We start from the raw sequence: 18950 nt of genomic DNA, 5'->3' as shown, positions 1-18950 counted from the left end.
GACATTTTTATTACTGTTTAATTAAAACCTTTGAAGACTTTGTGTTATCATAAGACTTTTAGACCAGCTTCAACCCTAATTCTTTACTGGACTTTCAGGTTACTGAGAGTGGCATTTGACGACACACTGTGGAGAGTAAATGGCAGGCATCAAAGTTATAATTTTCTATTTTTTTTTTATTTTTTTTTTTTTTACATAGTTGCAAAGAGCAGTAATTCTTTGATACCAAAGAGCTCCATCTCTGATCACAGGTAACAAGAGTTCATTCTACACTGGACCAGAATTTGAGATGATACAAATTTTTGTAGACTATGTGCTCAGATTTTACCACATTTAGGAACTTGTTCCTGAAAAAAACACATAAAAAAAGAACAAACCTGCTAGTTTTTTGCCATTATGTGCTAAATACAACATTCTACATGTGTCATGTAATTATTGTTTTGTAACACCAACAATTAGGATAACATCATCATGATTCACAGCACTATCGTGCTGGTTTTGGCTGGGATAGAGTTAACTTTCTTCATAGCAGCTAGTATGGGGCTATGTTTTGGATTTGTGCTGAAAATAGCATTGATAATACAGGGATGATTTAGTTATTGCTGAGCAGTGCTTGCACAGAGTCAAGGCCTTTCCTGCTTCTCACACCACCCCACCAGCGAGCAGGCTGGGGGTGCACAAGAAGCTGGGAGGGGACACGGCCGGGACAGCTGACCCCAGCTGACCAAAGGGCTATTCCATGCCATATGACGTCATGTTCAGCATATAAAACTGGGGGAAGAAGAAGGAAGGGGGGGACGTTTGGAGTGATGGCGTTTGTCTTCCCAAGTAACCATTGCACATGATGGAGCCCTGCTTTCCTGGAGATGGCTGAACACCTGCCTGCCCATGGGAAGCAGTGAATGAATTCCTTGGTTTGCTTCGCTTGCATGCGTGGCTTTTGCTTTACCTATTAAACTGTCTTTATCTCAACCCATGAGTTTTCTCACTTGTACTCTCCTGATTCTCTCCCCCATCCCACCGGGGATGAGTGGTGTGTGGCTGTGTGGTGCTTAGTTGCCGGCTGGGATTAAAGTATGACAACTGTATATTTGAGGTCCCTGGTTTTTGAGGTAAAGCAGACTTGATTTCAAATTTTGGAGGTAGAGTGACGTGCTGTCCTGATTTCACTTGTCGCCTGTCATCTACTTTTTTTTGTTTGTTTGTTTTCGGGGTTCAGTTCTCAAATGTTTATACTTGTCTGAAGTGTTTTTCACAACGTTACCTTGATTGTTGAGATTTTTAGCATATTTTAAGCTAAGAAATAGTATTGGTTTGAGTAGTTTCTAGCCAGCTGCCAGGAATGTATTCCATGCCATGTGGAGCTGTTGGATTTAAAATTGTTTTCGCCTGCTGGTCAAACTCTGGAACTTGTAAGTGCATAGGTTACAGTATGTCTGTAGACCTAAGAATTCTCGCTCACTTTGGTCAGTAAGAACTGAGTGATGATTTAGGTTTAGTTGGGAGACCTAGTTTGTACAAAGTTTGTCTGTTATGAAAGTTTGGGTGGTACTGTCAAGCAACTTATTTGTAACAGCCTTTTTCTCTCTTCTCTCTGTAGATTGTTTTGCCTCCCCACCTGGAAAGGATTAGAGAAAAATTAGCAGAGAACATCCATGAACTATGGGTTATGAATAAGATTGAACTTGGCTGGCAGTATGGACCAGTACGTACCTTCCAACTTAATTTTCTGTTAATTACGTAGCATTATTCAGCACATTAGTTTCAATATGCTAATGGGACGGCATTTTATTTCCATCCTTCCAAAATTACTAAGGTTTTAGACCCTTTCCAACAGAAGCAGGTGAAAACCAAAAGTGCTTGTATATTTCTGAACCAAAATTCTGGTATTAAAGCTGTTTGGTGCTGAAATTTTCAGCCAGTCTAACTGCCAGCACAGAAAGCACATAGTGGGTTTTTCACCTTCTATTTGTTCTAGGGGCAAGAAGTTCAGTTGCCTGGTAGAGTAGGCAATAAATGCAGTTATTCTTGGTTCACTTGTACTGACTGACATAACTCTTTCAGAAGTCCCAAACTTATTTTTCATGAAAAATAAGTATTGCTTATAGGAAATTCCATTAAATCTGACTTGCTTCTTCCTTCTGTCCCCTTCTTCAGGCTCATGTCTGTATTAGGTGCTCCACATAGCTATTTCCGTATCTCTTTCTTACTTTTCATGGAATATGATAGAAAAAAAATACATGGCTTCTGGCTTTGATACAAAATGCAGTCTATTTCATTGATTAGATTTTTTTTTTAAATCAATCATAAAAAAAGCATACAAGCTAGTTATTTGGATCCGAAGTGGTGGTGTTTATGAAGAACTATTGCTGTGAAGAGTTTATAGAAATATACAGTAGATACTAAATGTAAATGTAAAAACATGTACATATGTATAGAAACATATATATATTCTATTTTTGTTAATAAAAAGATTTTGTTCTTTTGAGGAGTTCAGATTACGGATTTGATGTAACCGGGCATAGATATTACATTTGGTGTAACATACAGCAGCACTTAAAAAGATTTGATTAACAGAGAAGATCTCTAGATTGTTGTTGCTGCTGTTGTTGCTTCCCCCACCAAATCAAACACAAAACCCCAGTTAAATTAATGTGTTGAAACATTTTAATTGTGGTATAATCATACCAGCTGTGAAGCAATCTGCAGAAACTCTTAGTGTACCATTACTTACCATCAAGAGTCTAATTGTACATTTGAAAACTATTTTAATTTAAACAATATATAGTAAGAATCAAGTTAAGCAGCGACAAATGTTGTAGTTATATTCAGAATGAAACCAGGTGCTAAATCTTTTAAGTTATTCAGCTTTCTCTCTCTAGCTTTAGTTGGATGTGCTCACTTTGGGAATGTGGCAAAGTGTATGCTGATCATCTTCTGGAGACTGACACCTTTATCATACTGGTTTCTCACAAATGATTTAATCAGTTTGAGCCACTGTTGCCAATTCTAGTTATCTGAATTGATGCACTGCAGTTACTGAATACTAGGGGAAGGCATGAAACAGAAATTAGCTGCTTTAGATGCACACATATGAATACTCTAACCTTAGTTAGATTTGGTCTTTTTAATTCAGAGCAAGATGCATTATATATAGTAGCTAGCTTTTCTGAAAAAGTGCTGTTTTTTCACCAAGTCAAAAAGTTTAAAGACTAAAAGACAGAGAATTTGTAGATTTAAATGTCTACAGATTATTCAAAAAACTGCTGTAAATTGCATTTTATATTCACTTCTACATACCTGTTTCATCAGATCTGTGTGTAGCGTCAACAAAGTGATACCCAGTATTGCATGTGATACTACTACTGCATTGTATAAATGTAACAAAGTAAAATAACAAGCTAATGTAGCAAAATTAAGGACTTTTGTTAACTGGCTTCATTATAAGTCTGAGTATTAGTGGTATTTAGGTGTCCAACTTGAAATCATGAGATGCATCTGCATATCTTTGTTTCTGTTAAACTTCACTGTACATTTAAAACCAGCCACAAAAATTAAGAATTGATAGGTGTCACGAGTTCTGCCACTTACATAAGGTATTTGCAAGGCAGTAGATTTTTATATGGTGCTCAGAAAAAAAAAAAAGGGGGGCAGGAAGGCAACCTACAAAATATGTTGAATATATAATAGAAGTATTATACATTGTAGCTGTAGAGTGAAAAGAGTGTCATAAGGGGAAATTCAATTAATGTTGGAATTCTGAGGAAAACACCTGATGTCCAAGATTTAAATTAGCTGTACACAGATCTAAAGTAGTCCTTCTTATTGGAGAGTATACTGAATCTTTATTAATGCAGATTACCATAGGTCTTAGAAAGATATCTGCAAATAAACATTTTCAGTGTCCGCTAAAAAATGTTTCTCATTTTAGCTGCTAATGATTTTGATCAAGTAGCTTGACAGTTGAATTGCTTGTATTGCCTGTCCAAAGAACATTAATCCCATCAAATGAAGATAAATATCCCCTGGAGATTGTAAATATTTTTCAATCCAAAACATAAACAAATGACTGCTGTTCAATTCGATAATTATTATGTGCTTAGATCAAAATGCAAAAATATGTTACTCGGAAATGTTATAGAGAAATATGGGATTTTTTTCATGAGATTACACTACTACTCAATCATCTAGTTTATTTACAGTTTAGTTATTGTTATAGAAAAACACAGAACTGGCAAAAATAGATGATAGATAAAAAATAAATTTCAGCTATCGGTGATCCATGTTCATATTCACTCTGTGGGTACTCATGTATAATTAACACTCAGGACTTGAAATTAGAGAAACTATAAATAGGTTACGGTTTGCAGATGACTGTTTCCTTCCCCTGCTCTAACACACAATGTTCATGTCCCAATATTATGATTTTATTTAAGTGTAATCTTAGATACTGCATACGGATTTATTGCCATGATGCTAGAGCTTTTTCATTTTAAGACATTTTTGTTAAAATATCCAAAGTAAAGCTATTCTATTTGATGCAGTATGCAGGGCAAGCAATCAGTTTGTGTGCGATAGATTATTTTTCTGAAAGTCAGAAATTTCATGCCAGTTTATATGCTACTGACTTTCTTATCCTTTTTAGACATTAAATCTGATTCTGTGTATGAGCAACAGATCAAGCTGTTGAGAACAGATTATACCCAGTTCAATGGTACCAATTCACTAAGAATTCCTGCCTTGGTCTTTTTTCAGCTAAACTAATTTAAAAGCCATCCTATATTCACCAAATGAGTAAAGATCAGTTTGGAAAAAGTATAACAATTAGGCTTCTTAACTTCAACTGTTAACATTCAATTTTCCAGCAGAGTTATCTGATTAATCAAAAGTTGTCAATAATGTTATTTTTCAATAACTTTCACTTTGCAGCTTTAAAGATTAATATAAATGGTGAGCTTATGGTCCATGAAAGATGGAGACAAAAGTGTTTTACTATATGCGTAAAAATGTAGTCTCAACTGAGCACATGTTAACACTTTCCTTGGGATCTTTTGGTTAATATTTGCAAACTAATATTTTTTATCAAGCCTTCTAGCAAGATACAATCTTTGTAGATTTTGTTGACTGAGCTCTAGCACGATAAAGATGCAAAGCTGAGAGAAGTAGAATGCTCAGTTATCCCAGCCTCTCAGGTTGCCCTTCCTAGTTATGGCCAGTATTAGACTACACCTGTATAGAAGTAGTGCAGGTTAAAAATGTTTTTGGATCAAATCTTTAAGTTTATAAAATGTAGGATTTTGTAAATGATAGTCTTCATGACTCTGCTGTCACTACAGTAAAAGTAAATTAATGTTCCAGTCATTTGTGCCTGCTGAACAGTTGCATTCTGCTTGTATGCTACTGGACATAATTAAGAAACAAGCACTCTCTTAATTAAGAGATGGGGTAGATTTATCCTTTCTATCGTTACTTTTGTAGGCTAAGAACTTCAGTACCATTCATATCAACATATTTATACAAACTGGATGCATAATTTTTTCAAACATGGTCCTGAAGATGAGTTGTTATTTTATGGCTGTATGTCAAAACATAACATAGATTGCATTATTCTTGAACTTTGCATATTTGTTGTGAACATCTGTATAATGAAATGTACAAATTAGCATTTATTCCACTTGAGATCTCCAAATCTGAAGTTTATTTGCAAATGCAAGTTCTGCCTTACTTGAACAGAATGATCTTGCTCTGAGAATATAGAATACTTTCTGTTTTGAAGTGTTGTTCAGTTTCAGTAATTCTGACAGGATCAGCTTGAAGTACTTTGTGTTTTGGAGTGTTTTTAAATTTCTTCTGGTTTTTAAGAATGTTAAACTTATTTCTTTCCTGTCTTTTCAGGTTAGAGATGACAACAAAAGACAACACCCGTGCTTAGTGGAGTTCTCAAAATTGCCAGAGCAGGAAAGAAATTATAACTTGCAAATGTCACTTGAAACACTGAAGTAAGTTGCTAGAACTTTTGAAGCTTATAGTGAGAGTTTCCTAAGAAGTTGCAGTTTGCAGAATTATAATTTGATGTGTGAATTACCATTTGATGTGTAGGTGAGGGTAATAATATGAAAATGAGGGAGTGAGATACATTAATGAATGATGTATTTGGCCTTGAAAATGGCTTTGGTAGTCTTTCTTTTTAATATCTATGGAATTTTAGAATTATTGTGGTAATGCTGATTATGAAATGGCAACTCAGGCAGTTTTCATCTAGTTTGGAGGAAAGAAATAGATCCAAGATTTGAAAACACCTCTTCCCTTCCTGTTTGGTTTAATGCAATTTAGTTTAATTACTTTTAATTGTCTTTATTGATAAAGCACGCTTTGACAATCAATAGTTATTTTTTGGATGTGACTAACGATGAGCTTTGCTTCAGGACCCCTTGCTGCTATTTCTGTGTCATCTGTGCATATTGCCACAAAACAGTAGTAGGCATTCCCTCCTTTTGTGGATGAGTGGTTAGATGTGTGAATGTTGTGGAAGAACTCCAGTTGGAATGCTAGAAAATTTCAGTGGGATGTTAATGGGTTTGTTCAAGTAATCTAGTTATTTGGCTCACAAAGATACAATTCCTTATCTCAGTTTTGTCAATCAAGCAGGTGTGAGTTCTAACTTTGCTGTGAATGCATTGCAAATCTATTAGTGTGAGTAATTTCTTCCATATGTAGCATTGCATGTAGCCAACATGTTAAAATATTTCTCAAACTGATAAATGCCCAGTGGTATATGTGGTTCTCCAGTCACTCCTCTTTACAATCCATTGAAACCTAATCTTTTTTTTTTCTTGTTAAAATACAGTTGCTTTTCCCTGTTCAGAGTGTTAACAAAGGATGACTATCTGCATGTGATACTACTTTTCTGGGAATATTTGTACTATATTATTAAAAATTTTGCCATGTAAACTGATAGTGCAATATAGTGTTTACACTCATAATATAAGGACTTTATGTCCTCATAGTAGAAAGCTAGGTAGAACACTCCTCCTAGAATTTCTTGTAGTGTCTTTCTCTGGTCAGCTTCTCTGCACTATTTACTGATCCATCATTCCCACAGTAAGTAAATTACTCAATAAAAACCATATTTACGACCCTAAGTGTTAAACAGTTTCTGGAGGGATATTGTGGCATTATTTAGAGATAAAACATTTAGAGATAAATGGAACTCCATTGGAGGCAAGAAAATAAGTTCATATTTGTCTTCAGCTAGATACTAGAATTTCAAGGAAAGCTTTTGAGACCACTGTCAACACAACAATGTGCTAAGAATCCAGAATAGCTTCTTCCTTTCCATTTTACGAAACTACAAAAGATGATGTCATTAACTTTCCCTGCAGTTGGATCTTATGCTGGAATAATCTATGTAATAAGGCTCAGGCATCATAAAAATCACGCACTCAGAATTAAATGCACGCTCCTAATGTTTCAGTAAATAGGAAACAAATTTTAGTTGTCCTTATATGATTACTGGTTCAGGACCCAAAGCTTTTCTCAATCTAACCCTGACCAAAAAAAAAAAAAAAATTGGTTTTATAAACATATAAATTATGGATTACTTTTATTTTAGTAATTTTATTACTTACTCCAGAGCAAGCCTTTTCATTAAATGGATAGTATCCAAAACATAAAGTATTCAGTCTTTCTATGGATTTCAAAATTTGTATGCTTACTGAGCTCAGTCTTCATTTCATTTTTGTATTAGTCCTTGTTTTCTGAAGTATACAGTTCTAATTTTGCAATATCATGTTGTATTTACCACGTAGACATCTATTGTTCAGGGATTAGAATATGCACGTCTCGCTCAGTTCATTTCTGCAAACTTGCAAAGGTGGAAAAATTAGTGCACTAATCCATTCTAGATGATCCATACTGTGATGACTTGAATTGTAAGCCACTTTGACTAGTTCTTTACTACATGTTTCTAGTCTACTAGCAGTCAACTGCAATGGGAGACAACAGGGAAGAGGGAAAGAAAATGCCCTTTTAAAACTTCCTCTAGTCAGCTATATACTATATTCTTTAAAATTTGCATTAAACTGTGTACTGCATACTTGAAGTAGTTGCAAGACATGAAGAATATCTCTTACTGCAATTGTTTGTTTTATTTTTTTTTTTGGTTGGCTTGTTGCCAGGTTTGCTGCCAGCTCTAGTAGATGAGAGAGACAGAATGCAAGGAAGCTCTGAGTCATATTATCTGACACAACATTTCTTTTCAATGTATTGCGATCTCTGTGTATTTTTCAGTATGATTGAATACTTTTATGAACTATAAAAATGATTTACTACATGAAATGTCAAGATTCAGGCATGAGTTACCTCTGGAAATGTCATGGGATTAAAATATGCTTGCTCATACTGTTTCTGCACATTCTTATGTATATTTTGTAGTTTGATCTTGTGGTTTTTTGGTTGGGTTTTTTTTTGATGCTTCCTATTTTGTGACTGACTTTCCCGTTCCTACCTATTTATCAGTTGTGTGTGATAATTGCATGTATTAATATCATGCTGAGGGTTGCATTCAGCCACTTCTAGTTTTCTTGTTTAGCTTTGAAGTGCTTTAGGGGTCTTTCAGGTTCTACCAGTATGGATGAGTCTGCCTGAAAAGTAAATGGAAGTGTAACTAAAATCTAACTCTTGGTCCACAGTTGCCTTTTTATCATGCTGTGACTCTTTGATTTGAATTTGCTGTGTCTGGGTGGAGATAATGTAGGGTTCAAATTCCTGTCTTACAAGAAAATTAGGGTTAGCAGGGGTTAGCTCCTCTGTACTGCTTCCCACTGTTCGATAATGTTCTCTTATTTATGCTGGTGATAGCTGCGTAGGAATCAGGTACAATTTATGCCAACTGAAATTTAGCTGCATGGAGTATTCCTAGCAGATAGTGTGTTTTGCAGGAGGTGGACACTGCATGTTGATTTTCTCATATCTGATTTTACCATCTAATTTTAAATCAGGGTTCACAGACCATAACAGTAGGATTTACTTCATGTAGCTGGCACTAAAAATATGCTGTAAGAATCTCCTTGAAACATACGACTCATCTGCCAAGAGAAATACTGCTAGAGCAATATTTATGCTCTTTTTTCCCCCAGTCAGTTCAAGAGTAATAAATATAGTTAAAGCAAGGCTGGAAAATACTGTTTTGACTAGAGACAAGAACAAATAAAAACCTTTTTTCCCAGCTTTCTTCCACATTGGGAAAATTGGGAATGGAGCCCAAGGTTTACACTTGTGATTTCTTTTGTGTAATCAAAGATACGGGTGTCGCCTTCAGATTTTGAGAACCTTCTGATCTGACTCCAAAGTGGCCTCTGACTTTCATCCAGGATTTCTTTTCATTTCAATGTCAATAGTTTAGTAATGCACCTAGGCTAAAGAAACTAAGACTTGATAACCCAGTATTGAATGTAAGTGCAGGAACAAATAATTGATGAGTTACAGATCAAATCCTGGAGGTGAATGAGACTAAAGATTTATACTGCTGGATAGTGTGACTGTAAGGACAGGAAGAGGTCTGAAGTAATCACAAACCTGATTAATACTGTTGACCCTGTTGTAAGGTTCTGTAGAGAGTGTTAGTTTTCTGAAATGAGCTGCATCTTGCAGAGTCAGGCCAGAATGCACTGCCTGGGTCAGTGGCTCTGTGGTAGAAGTCCTGTGGTACACGACACACCCTGTCTAGCTTGAATCCTTTTCTCTGAAGTGGATTAATGTGCAACATCTGTACTGAGCATTAAGACGGCAGTTTTGGCCTAATGCTCATCATGCGTTCTGCTGTCAGTCCTCTCTTCAGTAGCATGTCCTAACAAAATCCAGATCCAATTAAAATCTCTGAATAACAGCCTCTCTTTGTAAAGAAGACACATTCTAAGGATAACAAGTAACATTTCCTGTCTTTTCTCCTTTCATCAGCTTTGAAGTAAATAACATAACATTAAAATTTTTTTATAGAAAACAGTATGAATGAGTATATAAAGCAGAAATATATATTTCAAGGCCAGGGAATCTTTCAACTGATGCCTCATATAGATGAAATAGACTGTATGATAGTTCCATTGTGAAGTAGTGCACTCATGTTTTTACTAAAATTTTTAGGAACATCTTGTGGCATTTTCTTAACACTATCAGAAAGCTTATTACATATACAAAAAGGCTGGTGTCGATCTTCCCATATTATATTGTTTTCATTCCCATAGGTCTCATTTGTTGTATAGTGCCATTTCTGTACCCAGCAGCAGCTCTGAATATAAAAACACTGACAGTAATTTATCTCTGATTTCTGTGTCCTAGAACCCTGCTGGCATTAGGCTGCCATGTTGGAATTGCTGATGAACATGCTGAAGAAAAAGTGAAAAAAATGAAACTTCCAAAGAAGTAAGTTGAAATTCAAATGCATCTTTTTGTTAGGTAGTGTGAATTAAGCGAACTGTATTTTAACAATTTGATATTTCTATTGCTAGTTTTATTGGTACTTGGGTATGCATGTATGCATATAAATTTTCAGAAGGTTACACACACCTTCATCCGCACCTTTTCTTTTAGGTGTTTACAGTCTGATGTGTAGGCAAAGTTTAGTTTTTCCATGATTCATTGAAATGTCTGGCATTCATTGTTACATAGTTCTTTTATATGTGGAGCGAACTGCAGAAACTTGATAAAGAATTTTTACAGCAAACTTGTCAATAAATGTTGCTCTGCTGCAAATATTTAAAGGTAGCCCTTTTGAAAGTCCCTAGAATGGCCATCTAGTGACTTGAAGTGGAGAGAACTGGTATAGCTGCCCGACTTTTCCTGGAGTGATTGATTGGCAACAGCATTGGTAGAGCTGGGCTGAAGCTGGTATGGTATAGTGGCCTCCACTACCGCAGCTCTGAAACCAGGTATCATGGCCCAGCCAAGGTGCCCTGGCTTCTTCCTTAGCACCAGTGTGCCTCCCAGTTTGGGAATGAAGAATTTGGGAACTTAAACACAGTTGAAAGTAATGGAACTGCACTTGGTGATAAGCATATGACAGCCCTACGGCCCAACATACATTTCAGCTGATGGTTTATAAGTTTGTCTAGACTGGTATAAAATTCAGTGGGATCAAGGGGGATTATGATGTGTATAAAATCAGAAAGGTAAAGGTCATAGTTTCAGCATGAGAAAATTTCTGTGTGTTCTGTTATTCCTGAATTTAAATTAGTAATTTAGTTTCCTTGGCTATGACTAAAAGAGCAATGGTAACTGCTAGTTGCTAAGTTGTTACCACCAGTAGCAACTCATAGCTCTTCACAGGGATGTGTTCTGTGCAGAAACAAATGTTCCTCTGCTATTGCATATCTCCATTATTCACCGTAGCCTTTCACTGACCCGTACCTTCAAATTCTATACACTGCATCCCTAAGGCCCATATAATACCCCCAAGCCCATGTTTAACTAAAGCATGCCTTCCTTCTTCCTTTTGTGAGCCAAAAGCACGTGCCCCATTCTGGCAAGGTTCCTGTAGGATTCTGGGTAATACTTTACTTGTGAGGTAGCTATAAGAACCTGGACCCTCAAGTCTTTGATATATACCACACTGCACAGATTTACATACCACTGGTATCACAGTTTCAGAATCCCCGATGTGGTCGCTTCACAAGAATAAATGAGAATAAAAGTAAGGGATTAGTTTAAATTTCCCAAAACTGTTCTTCAGTTTTGGTATCCCAAAATAACTGCGTGTAAGACTAAAAAGAAGAGATATCTAGAGCCTTCTGTATTTTTGTTCTGAATTTCCTGGGCAGAAATGTATATGCATCTGCAAGATTGTTCAAGTGAACTAGATTTGATGCTTTTGAAAAACTGCAGCTAAATCACAAGTCTGAAGAAATTATACTTCCTAATTTAAGAAGAGTGATAATGCTGAGTCTTTTTAATGTCACTGAGAGTCATAACTTCAGAAACCTGAGGTCCCACTATACATACCAAGTCAGAATTTTGATACCTCACATACAATGGATAGAAAAAATGAGTAAAAAGGAAAGAAAAAAATTGTGGCTACTTTCTCAATAGCATCTGATGTTTGTTGAGCAAAACGAGCAAAAATTTCATGATCTAGATACAGTTGTGCACGTTTTTTGTGGGATACAGTCCTGGAGAGAAGAACGGTTCCTCTTTCACAATTAGACTAGGCTTAACCAAACAAAAAACCAAAACGAAACCAAAAAGTTACAGGAGGTAGTGTGTGAAAAGCTGAATTTTTGATGGGAGATGTCACTTCCTGTGTTTGCTAGTTCTTTCTCTTCCTGTCGGTGATACAAATGTGTTATCCCAACACTTTGTCAATTTTCCCATGATAACTTATTAAGTTCTCGTATCTGCCTGACACAAAAACTTTATTCTATTATGAAAAACAAAAGCAACAGACATCACTTGAATGAAATTAGCTCATCTGCTCTACTGTTTAATAAATTTTTCAACCTTACTTTGTACATTCTTGTCTGTCTTCTTAACCCTTTGCTTTATCGTTTCTGCCATCCTGTTGTAACAATGAAGACTGTAAAATGCTAAGAACAATTTATATTTGTGTCAGTCCTACAGAATTTTGGCATCACAGCCACACTGGTTACAAGTTGGGGAAAATCGCATTTTTAACTGACAGTTGTGCCAGAATTTTGCCTTTTCTAATGCAGCATCACTCCACAAAAGAGTTTTTTTGGACCATTTTGAACAACTAGCTGAAGTGTACTGCAAACACAGCTTTTGCTGATGGAATTTCTCTTTCTATTAGGAAGTTTTTTCCTGTTATAACTTTACTTTAGGTTTTTGAATAAACCATCCTTCAATAACCTTTTATTTTAAAATATCTCCTGGAAATATTCGAAGTCTTTATTTTAATAAATTCTAAATACTTAGTGTTTCTATGAGTTAAAAAAAAAAGTCTAAATGAAATGGGAAAAGAAAAAAGAATTGTCAGAATGAAAAGAAAAAAGTTTTAAAAAAAATTTCACTGTGTTTAATTTTCTCTTGTAAAACAACTCACGTAGACTGCTGAAAATCTTTACTCAAGAGTGCAGAGTATGGACTAAGATCACTTGAAAACATATCTACCGCTTTTTCGGTAACTTCAGGTGGTAGCGCAAATAAAAGTTCCATTATACTTGTTATAAATCAGTGGCAGATCAATATGGTAGTGATAATGTCCTGTTGAAGCAGTTAAATTTTCAGCTTGAAAATTATTGCACATTACTTTACCTACTTCTGAAAACAGTTGTTAATATAAGGCCAGCAGAGACACTGAGCAAGATAAGACCAGTAAGATACTGATGAGCAGACTACTGGGCAGGAGCTGGGATTTTAGCTACCCGTTTCAACTAGTATCAGGCTGCAGCTAAAGACAATTCTCCAACATGAATTTGTACACACAATATGCTTTTGTTATTTTCCTTAGTATCCATTGATACTTATCCTTGATGAGTACTCATTTGCATCCTGAAATAAGGTATACACATCCTCTGTGACAAAATAATGAGGCCCCTGGTTCTTTGACCCTGCTCTTATACCGAAGTAGCTGTGGCTATCGTAGCTTTTATATTCAGAACATAACAATTGCGCAGGGGAGCGTGACAGGAACGAACACAGTCATTGCCAGCCTGACAAACGTGTTAATTCTGTATGATTCACTATTCCCATTACTGACTGGTTTTACTCATCTCACTGACGCGACTTCACAGCCACCTGAGGAGACGCAACCGTTGAGGGCAGTTAGCGAGCGCGTGGGGGATCGAAGCACAACTGCCAACTGCTCGCTTAATGCTGTAACAGACAGTTGCTGGTTGGTAGCTGTATGAATGGCTGATTTGGATTGACGTTCTTCAGTTGTTGTTTTCAGACTGAAACTTTTTTCAGACTGAAACTTGAAAATACAAGAAAATGCCAAAGTTATTTAGAAAATAATTAGACAAGTATTTAAACTAGCCATTCTTTAAACACCCCAGCACGTACAATTTCAGTCAGAGAATGTTGTTGCTTGTTTTCCGCAGACCCCTTTCGTTATGACCGAAATGTCAGTATGCTCGGGGAGAAACGCTCGGGGATGCTCAGGGCAGGGCCACCAGCTGCGGCCTGGGGCCGCGGGGGAGCACCAGCTCTGGCACCTGCGGCGCCTCTGCGCTCTCCCCCCCCGCCCTGTTTTCTCCAAGGCTGTTTTTCACGCTTTTTTCCTCACTCCTCTCAGCCCGTGCAGCGTTTTGGCCTGCCTTAAAATTGTTTTCCCAGAGGCGCCAGCAGCGTGGCTGAGGGGCTCAGCTGCACCCTGCGGCGGGTCCCTTTGGGAGCCGGCCGTGTCCGGCACGGGGCAGCCCGGCCTCTCCTCACAGAGGCCGCCCTGCAGCTCCCCCACTGGCACCTGGGCACGGACACCCAGTGCAGCCCCTGCCTGTCTGCCCCCTGCTCTGCTCTTCCTGCTCCCCTTCCCCTGCACGTTCCCTCATCGGCTGAGTTAAGGGAGGCAAGGTCTACCACCATGGTGATGCCGCATAGTGTCGTAGGTTTTCCTTGTAAATTTATTAAGTCCTGGTGTGCTGCATCCATCACCGTGTGCATTACGTCCTTAGTGAAGAAGGTTTGGTCTTGAGTCAAGTGGGAGATGACTGTAATTAATTCTATGGGAACAACTTCATAAAAGTAAACAACAATTCGTTCTTAGGAGCACTAAAAATAGCGAGGAAGCTGTTTCTCTGTTCTGAAGTCATGCTTAAATTTTAAACATTTGCTCCTCTGATTTGAAGAATAGTTAAGGGATGAAGTATTATAAAGACAAACTTTCATTAGACAGACTTCATATGTGATCTTGAGTAAGCCATTTGACCTGTTCTGTCTCTCACATACCTATATGTAATAGGAAGAATGTATTTTCTTGCTTCAATAGGAGGTAGATAGAATTTCATAAGAATTGTGAAGTGCTCAGAAGTAACAATAATAGTGTTCATATAAGTATTTACATAAGCAATATCTTAATCTACTACTTCAAATATGTGAAAGTACTGAAACATTTTTAAAACATTTTTAGTTCAGATCATTTTGAGTAGCTTTCATTAAGCTACTTCATCCCATCAAGATGCAATTAGATTGAAACAAAATCTAGTGTCAATGCATTATTATTCTTTATGTTCAAAGACATTATTTATATAGATATATTGCATACATGTCACTCCTTTGCGATTTCTATTATTTTTTTCTTACTGAAAAGTGACTGCAAGTTCTGTGTTTTTTGACAGCTACCAGTTGTTGAGTGGATATAAGCCTGCTCCTATGGATCTGAGTTTTATCAAACTGACCCCGTCTCAAGAAGCTATGGTGGATAAACTAGCAGAGAATGCTCACAATGTGTGGGCAAGGGACCGTATAAGGCAAGGCTGGACATATGGTATCCAGCAGGTAAGTGCTAACTTCAGTCACTTGAAAAAGCACTTATCTAGTGAGATATTTCACAGTTAAATGGGAATAATGGGGATACAAAAGCAGGAAGAGGCAGCTAATGAATGCGAGTCTGTCAGTCAAAGAAAACAAAAATACATAATTAAAGCAATACTGCTAAATATTCCAGCAGTATGAGACTCTTCTTTTACAAGCAGTATTAAAAAATTGATGGTATATTCTTGTATGCTAGCTAGATCTCGGGGTGAGAAAATTGCATGCAGGAAGCTAATATGCTCTAGTATTTTAGGAAATGTAAACATTGAATTTCAGTAGGGGAATAATTTAAATGTTTGCAGTCCTGGGAATTGAATAATTTTGTTTATCCGGGAAAATCAAAATGTAAACTTCTAGTAATCGCTTTGCTAATATGTTGTATTTCTGGCAGAGGCCATGTTTAACTGAGAATAGTTAAGTCAGTCTCCAAGTTTCAATCTTGCTTTAGCGGTTTTGTTTCAGTGAATAGGAATGCTATGTGACAGGTATCACAATGTGTTATAAGGGAGGGGAATAAAAATTAAGCATGGTGGATTGCTAACAGCAAAACTCAGGGTCTCTGTTTTCTTTAAAAAAAATATCAACCGGGCATACAGTGAGCCTAATTTATTATTTTTCAAGACAGCTACTATATCAATTTTCCTTTAGGAGTCGTATTTTCTATTCTTTTTGTGATTATTTGTGAATTTTATATAGAGAAAGGTGTCTTCACTCCTGTTAATAAATATGTGGTAGCATATCACAGTGAAATTTTAGGAAAATTCACCCCTTGTGAAAAAAAAAAAGTTTTCATCGTTTTGCACTGGGCATAAAAAAAATCATTATTTTTGCAAAAATGAGAAAGAGCTGTTTTGTAGGTACACACTCTTTCCTGCCTACAAACAGTGTTTTTGTTTTTGACAAAAATTCAAGTTATACATTTCAGTTCAGCACATTTCAAATTTTATTTTTCTACAAGACCAGCACTCATTCTATTTGCAAAGCTTTTGTATTAAAAAAAAAAAAAAATCTGGTTTTAGATATATTAAGTTAGGCACTTAAATTCACCTCATCACATACTGACAAAGTGCATTTAAGTGGTAAAATATATGCTGCATAGCATTTCAGCATTGTCTGCTATAGTGTCTTACTATAAAGCTCTCATTTTGGTACTTTGTAAACTATTTAGGAAATCTATGTTCTGTATTTGGGTCTAGGCAGACAAGGAGCCAATTCTTGTGTTTGCAGATGGGAATGTATGTAATATCCCCTACTAGACAGACACTGAAGATAGTTCAGTGTTGGTGCAACTCCCCTGCTTACAACAGGATTAATTTTCTCCTAATACTGCGTCTTTGAGTAAGTGGAGGTGGCCCTTTGAAGTGCTGTTAACGTTTGTGTGTTGGAAGTGATGATTCTCTGTTGTAGGGGGAGCAGATTAATTCGTTTATAACCCGCTATTTCAATCCTGTGTTTATGGAGGCAGTGCTCAATTAATTTCTACAATGAGAGTCTGTATGTCTCTAGATGCTCAAAAGAAGTATTGCTGATATATTAAAGAATGCACTCAATAATTTACACCGTGCCTCCCATATTTTTTGTTCTCCCAGAAGCCAAGTATTTTCAATACAGGGCCTTTCCAATCAGGAGATTTGAAATGAATGAAATTTGGGGAATAGTTACAGCTCTGATAGAACCCTGACATATCCCAAAATTAAATTTAGTTTTGCAACAGAATTTATTGGTTAAGACGAAGTTAAGAAGTCTCTGAAATCAAACGCATCTCTTTAGCTAATTATGTTTCTAACTAGCCTTGGGAAAATTTAAACCCACAACTTATATGTAGTAACTAAAGTTTTTTAAGTCTTTAAGACAATTTAACCTACCCTGTGTATATGTATATCTTTGAAAAAAACCACAAATAATTTTGCCATATTTACTGGACTGAATTTGCAGTTAAATTATCTGTTTTCCGAATTAGTGAGGTATTAAGTAAGAAAGGCAGTCAAAGACTTTTTCAGTGTTACTGGGTTGGGAATCATAAGCAAAAGATGTAGTGGGAGTGGGTGGCAATAAAAAAAAAGTTTCTCCTTTACAGCTATACAATGTGTTTATAAACTGTCTTTAGGTGTGTTTTGATGTGCATGTTGATTTAGAACGTTCTGCTTTTGAAGACGCGTGATGTGATAATAATCAATCATTAGTTTTATTATGGTTCCCAAAAGGCAGTGGAGTTGCCCCAGGCCACAACTTCAGTTTAAAAATACAAAATTTATTAGACAAATCTAGTACAGGATGTAACCTAAAATTAAACGCTGCAACTTAATGTCAGAAGAATCATGAAGTCTGTCTTATGTTCTCAGCTCTGTGCCCAGGGAAAGAGACTGACACTACTGTTGAATCTAAAACATTGTGGCCCTGGAAGAGACATTTTTGAGGCTCACCAGGAGAGAGCAGAGGGAAAGAGGAGGACTCTGTGATCTACTCACTGAACAGCTCTCTGTATTTTATCTGCTGACTCTTAAAATACTGTCCTGAGGGCCAGCCTTGGAACTCAGGCCTTCCTTAGACTCCCTTCCTAATAAATTCCCTGCTTGCTGAATGACAAAGCTCAACATGCAAATTAAATCTGTGCTTACTTATCACAATTTATAGTCTGGTGTGAGAAAACTTGTGGAAGATAGAGGTATAGTTTTGAACCCCTTAGTCTTGTAATTGCTGAACTGTGCATTACCCATTTTCCACGAGTGCTTTAAAAATTGACACCTATATCCTCAAAGATATCTGTTGGGAATTAAGTATCTAAATCCATTTTGATGGCCAAGGACAAGTTGTTATATAAAGAGGCTATCATTATCACTTACACCTGCTAAGTTTTAAAATAAAATGGTAGTCCCTAGTTAGGTTTTCGGAGAAGTTTTAAGCAGTCGGTGTGAATTGGGTGTTGATTTTGACTACCAGGTTGTGCTCTGAAGGAGACTTAGACAAATGCTTCTGCTCTAAATCTTGACTGGGCTTAGGTATGATCAGTATTGAACTGTTTTTCCTTACCAAGACAAAGACAATCATGGTCATGCAAAGAAGAACCTAGAGAATTTAAAAGTAAAAAGCTTAAGTGCCTATGAAGCTGATCATATTTGGAGTTGGAAAGCCACTTAATTGGGGTTTTGCAGTCTTGGGTGCTTCTGCTTTAAACATCCAAGTATTTTGTTGGGTCTGATTCATTCAGACTTACTGAAGACTTTTGTGTGCTGAGTGGGGCACTGTTGTTGAGGAAGTAACACAATGATGCAGTGAACAGTGTCATAGTTATGCTTTCAACAGAGGATGGTTGTTTCTGTTTCAACAGAGATCACCAAGAGCATAGGAATATTCATGACCTTCAGGAAACAGATCAGCAAGATCAGCAGTATACTTTACTCTCTTATTCTTGGCAGACAAATTACAGTAGTATCGCGTATGGTTAAACAGGTGGATGGTGTCCTTGA

At 36.7% G+C, this 18950-nt stretch overlaps 1 protein-coding gene across 8 annotated transcripts in view; it reads left to right on the top strand.

Annotated features, from left to right (window-relative positions):
• RYR2 (ryanodine receptor 2) overlaps window positions 1-18950 on the top strand; it is a 434903-nt gene that overhangs the window by 242927 nt on the left and 173026 nt on the right. For all 8 annotated transcript variants that reach the window (XM_087777049.1, XM_087777051.1, XM_087777048.1 and 5 more), the window contains 4 exons: window positions 1601-1705; window positions 5896-5999; window positions 10336-10419; window positions 15288-15447. In XM_087777049.1, coding sequence (XP_087633175.1) covers window positions 1601-1705; window positions 5896-5999; window positions 10336-10419; window positions 15288-15447 — 453 coding nt within the window. The remainder of the gene's footprint in view (window positions 1-1600; window positions 1706-5895; window positions 6000-10335; window positions 10420-15287; window positions 15448-18950) is intronic.

Source organism: Nipponia nippon, unplaced genomic scaffold (assembly GCF_047370975.1).
Source record: "Nipponia nippon isolate SJK-2023a ecotype South Korea unplaced genomic scaffold, ASM4737097v1 scaffold_4, whole genome shotgun sequence".
Taxonomy (NCBI): Eukaryota; Metazoa; Chordata; class Aves; order Pelecaniformes; family Threskiornithidae; genus Nipponia; species Nipponia nippon.
This window is presented reverse-complemented; position numbering and strand designations above follow the sequence as displayed.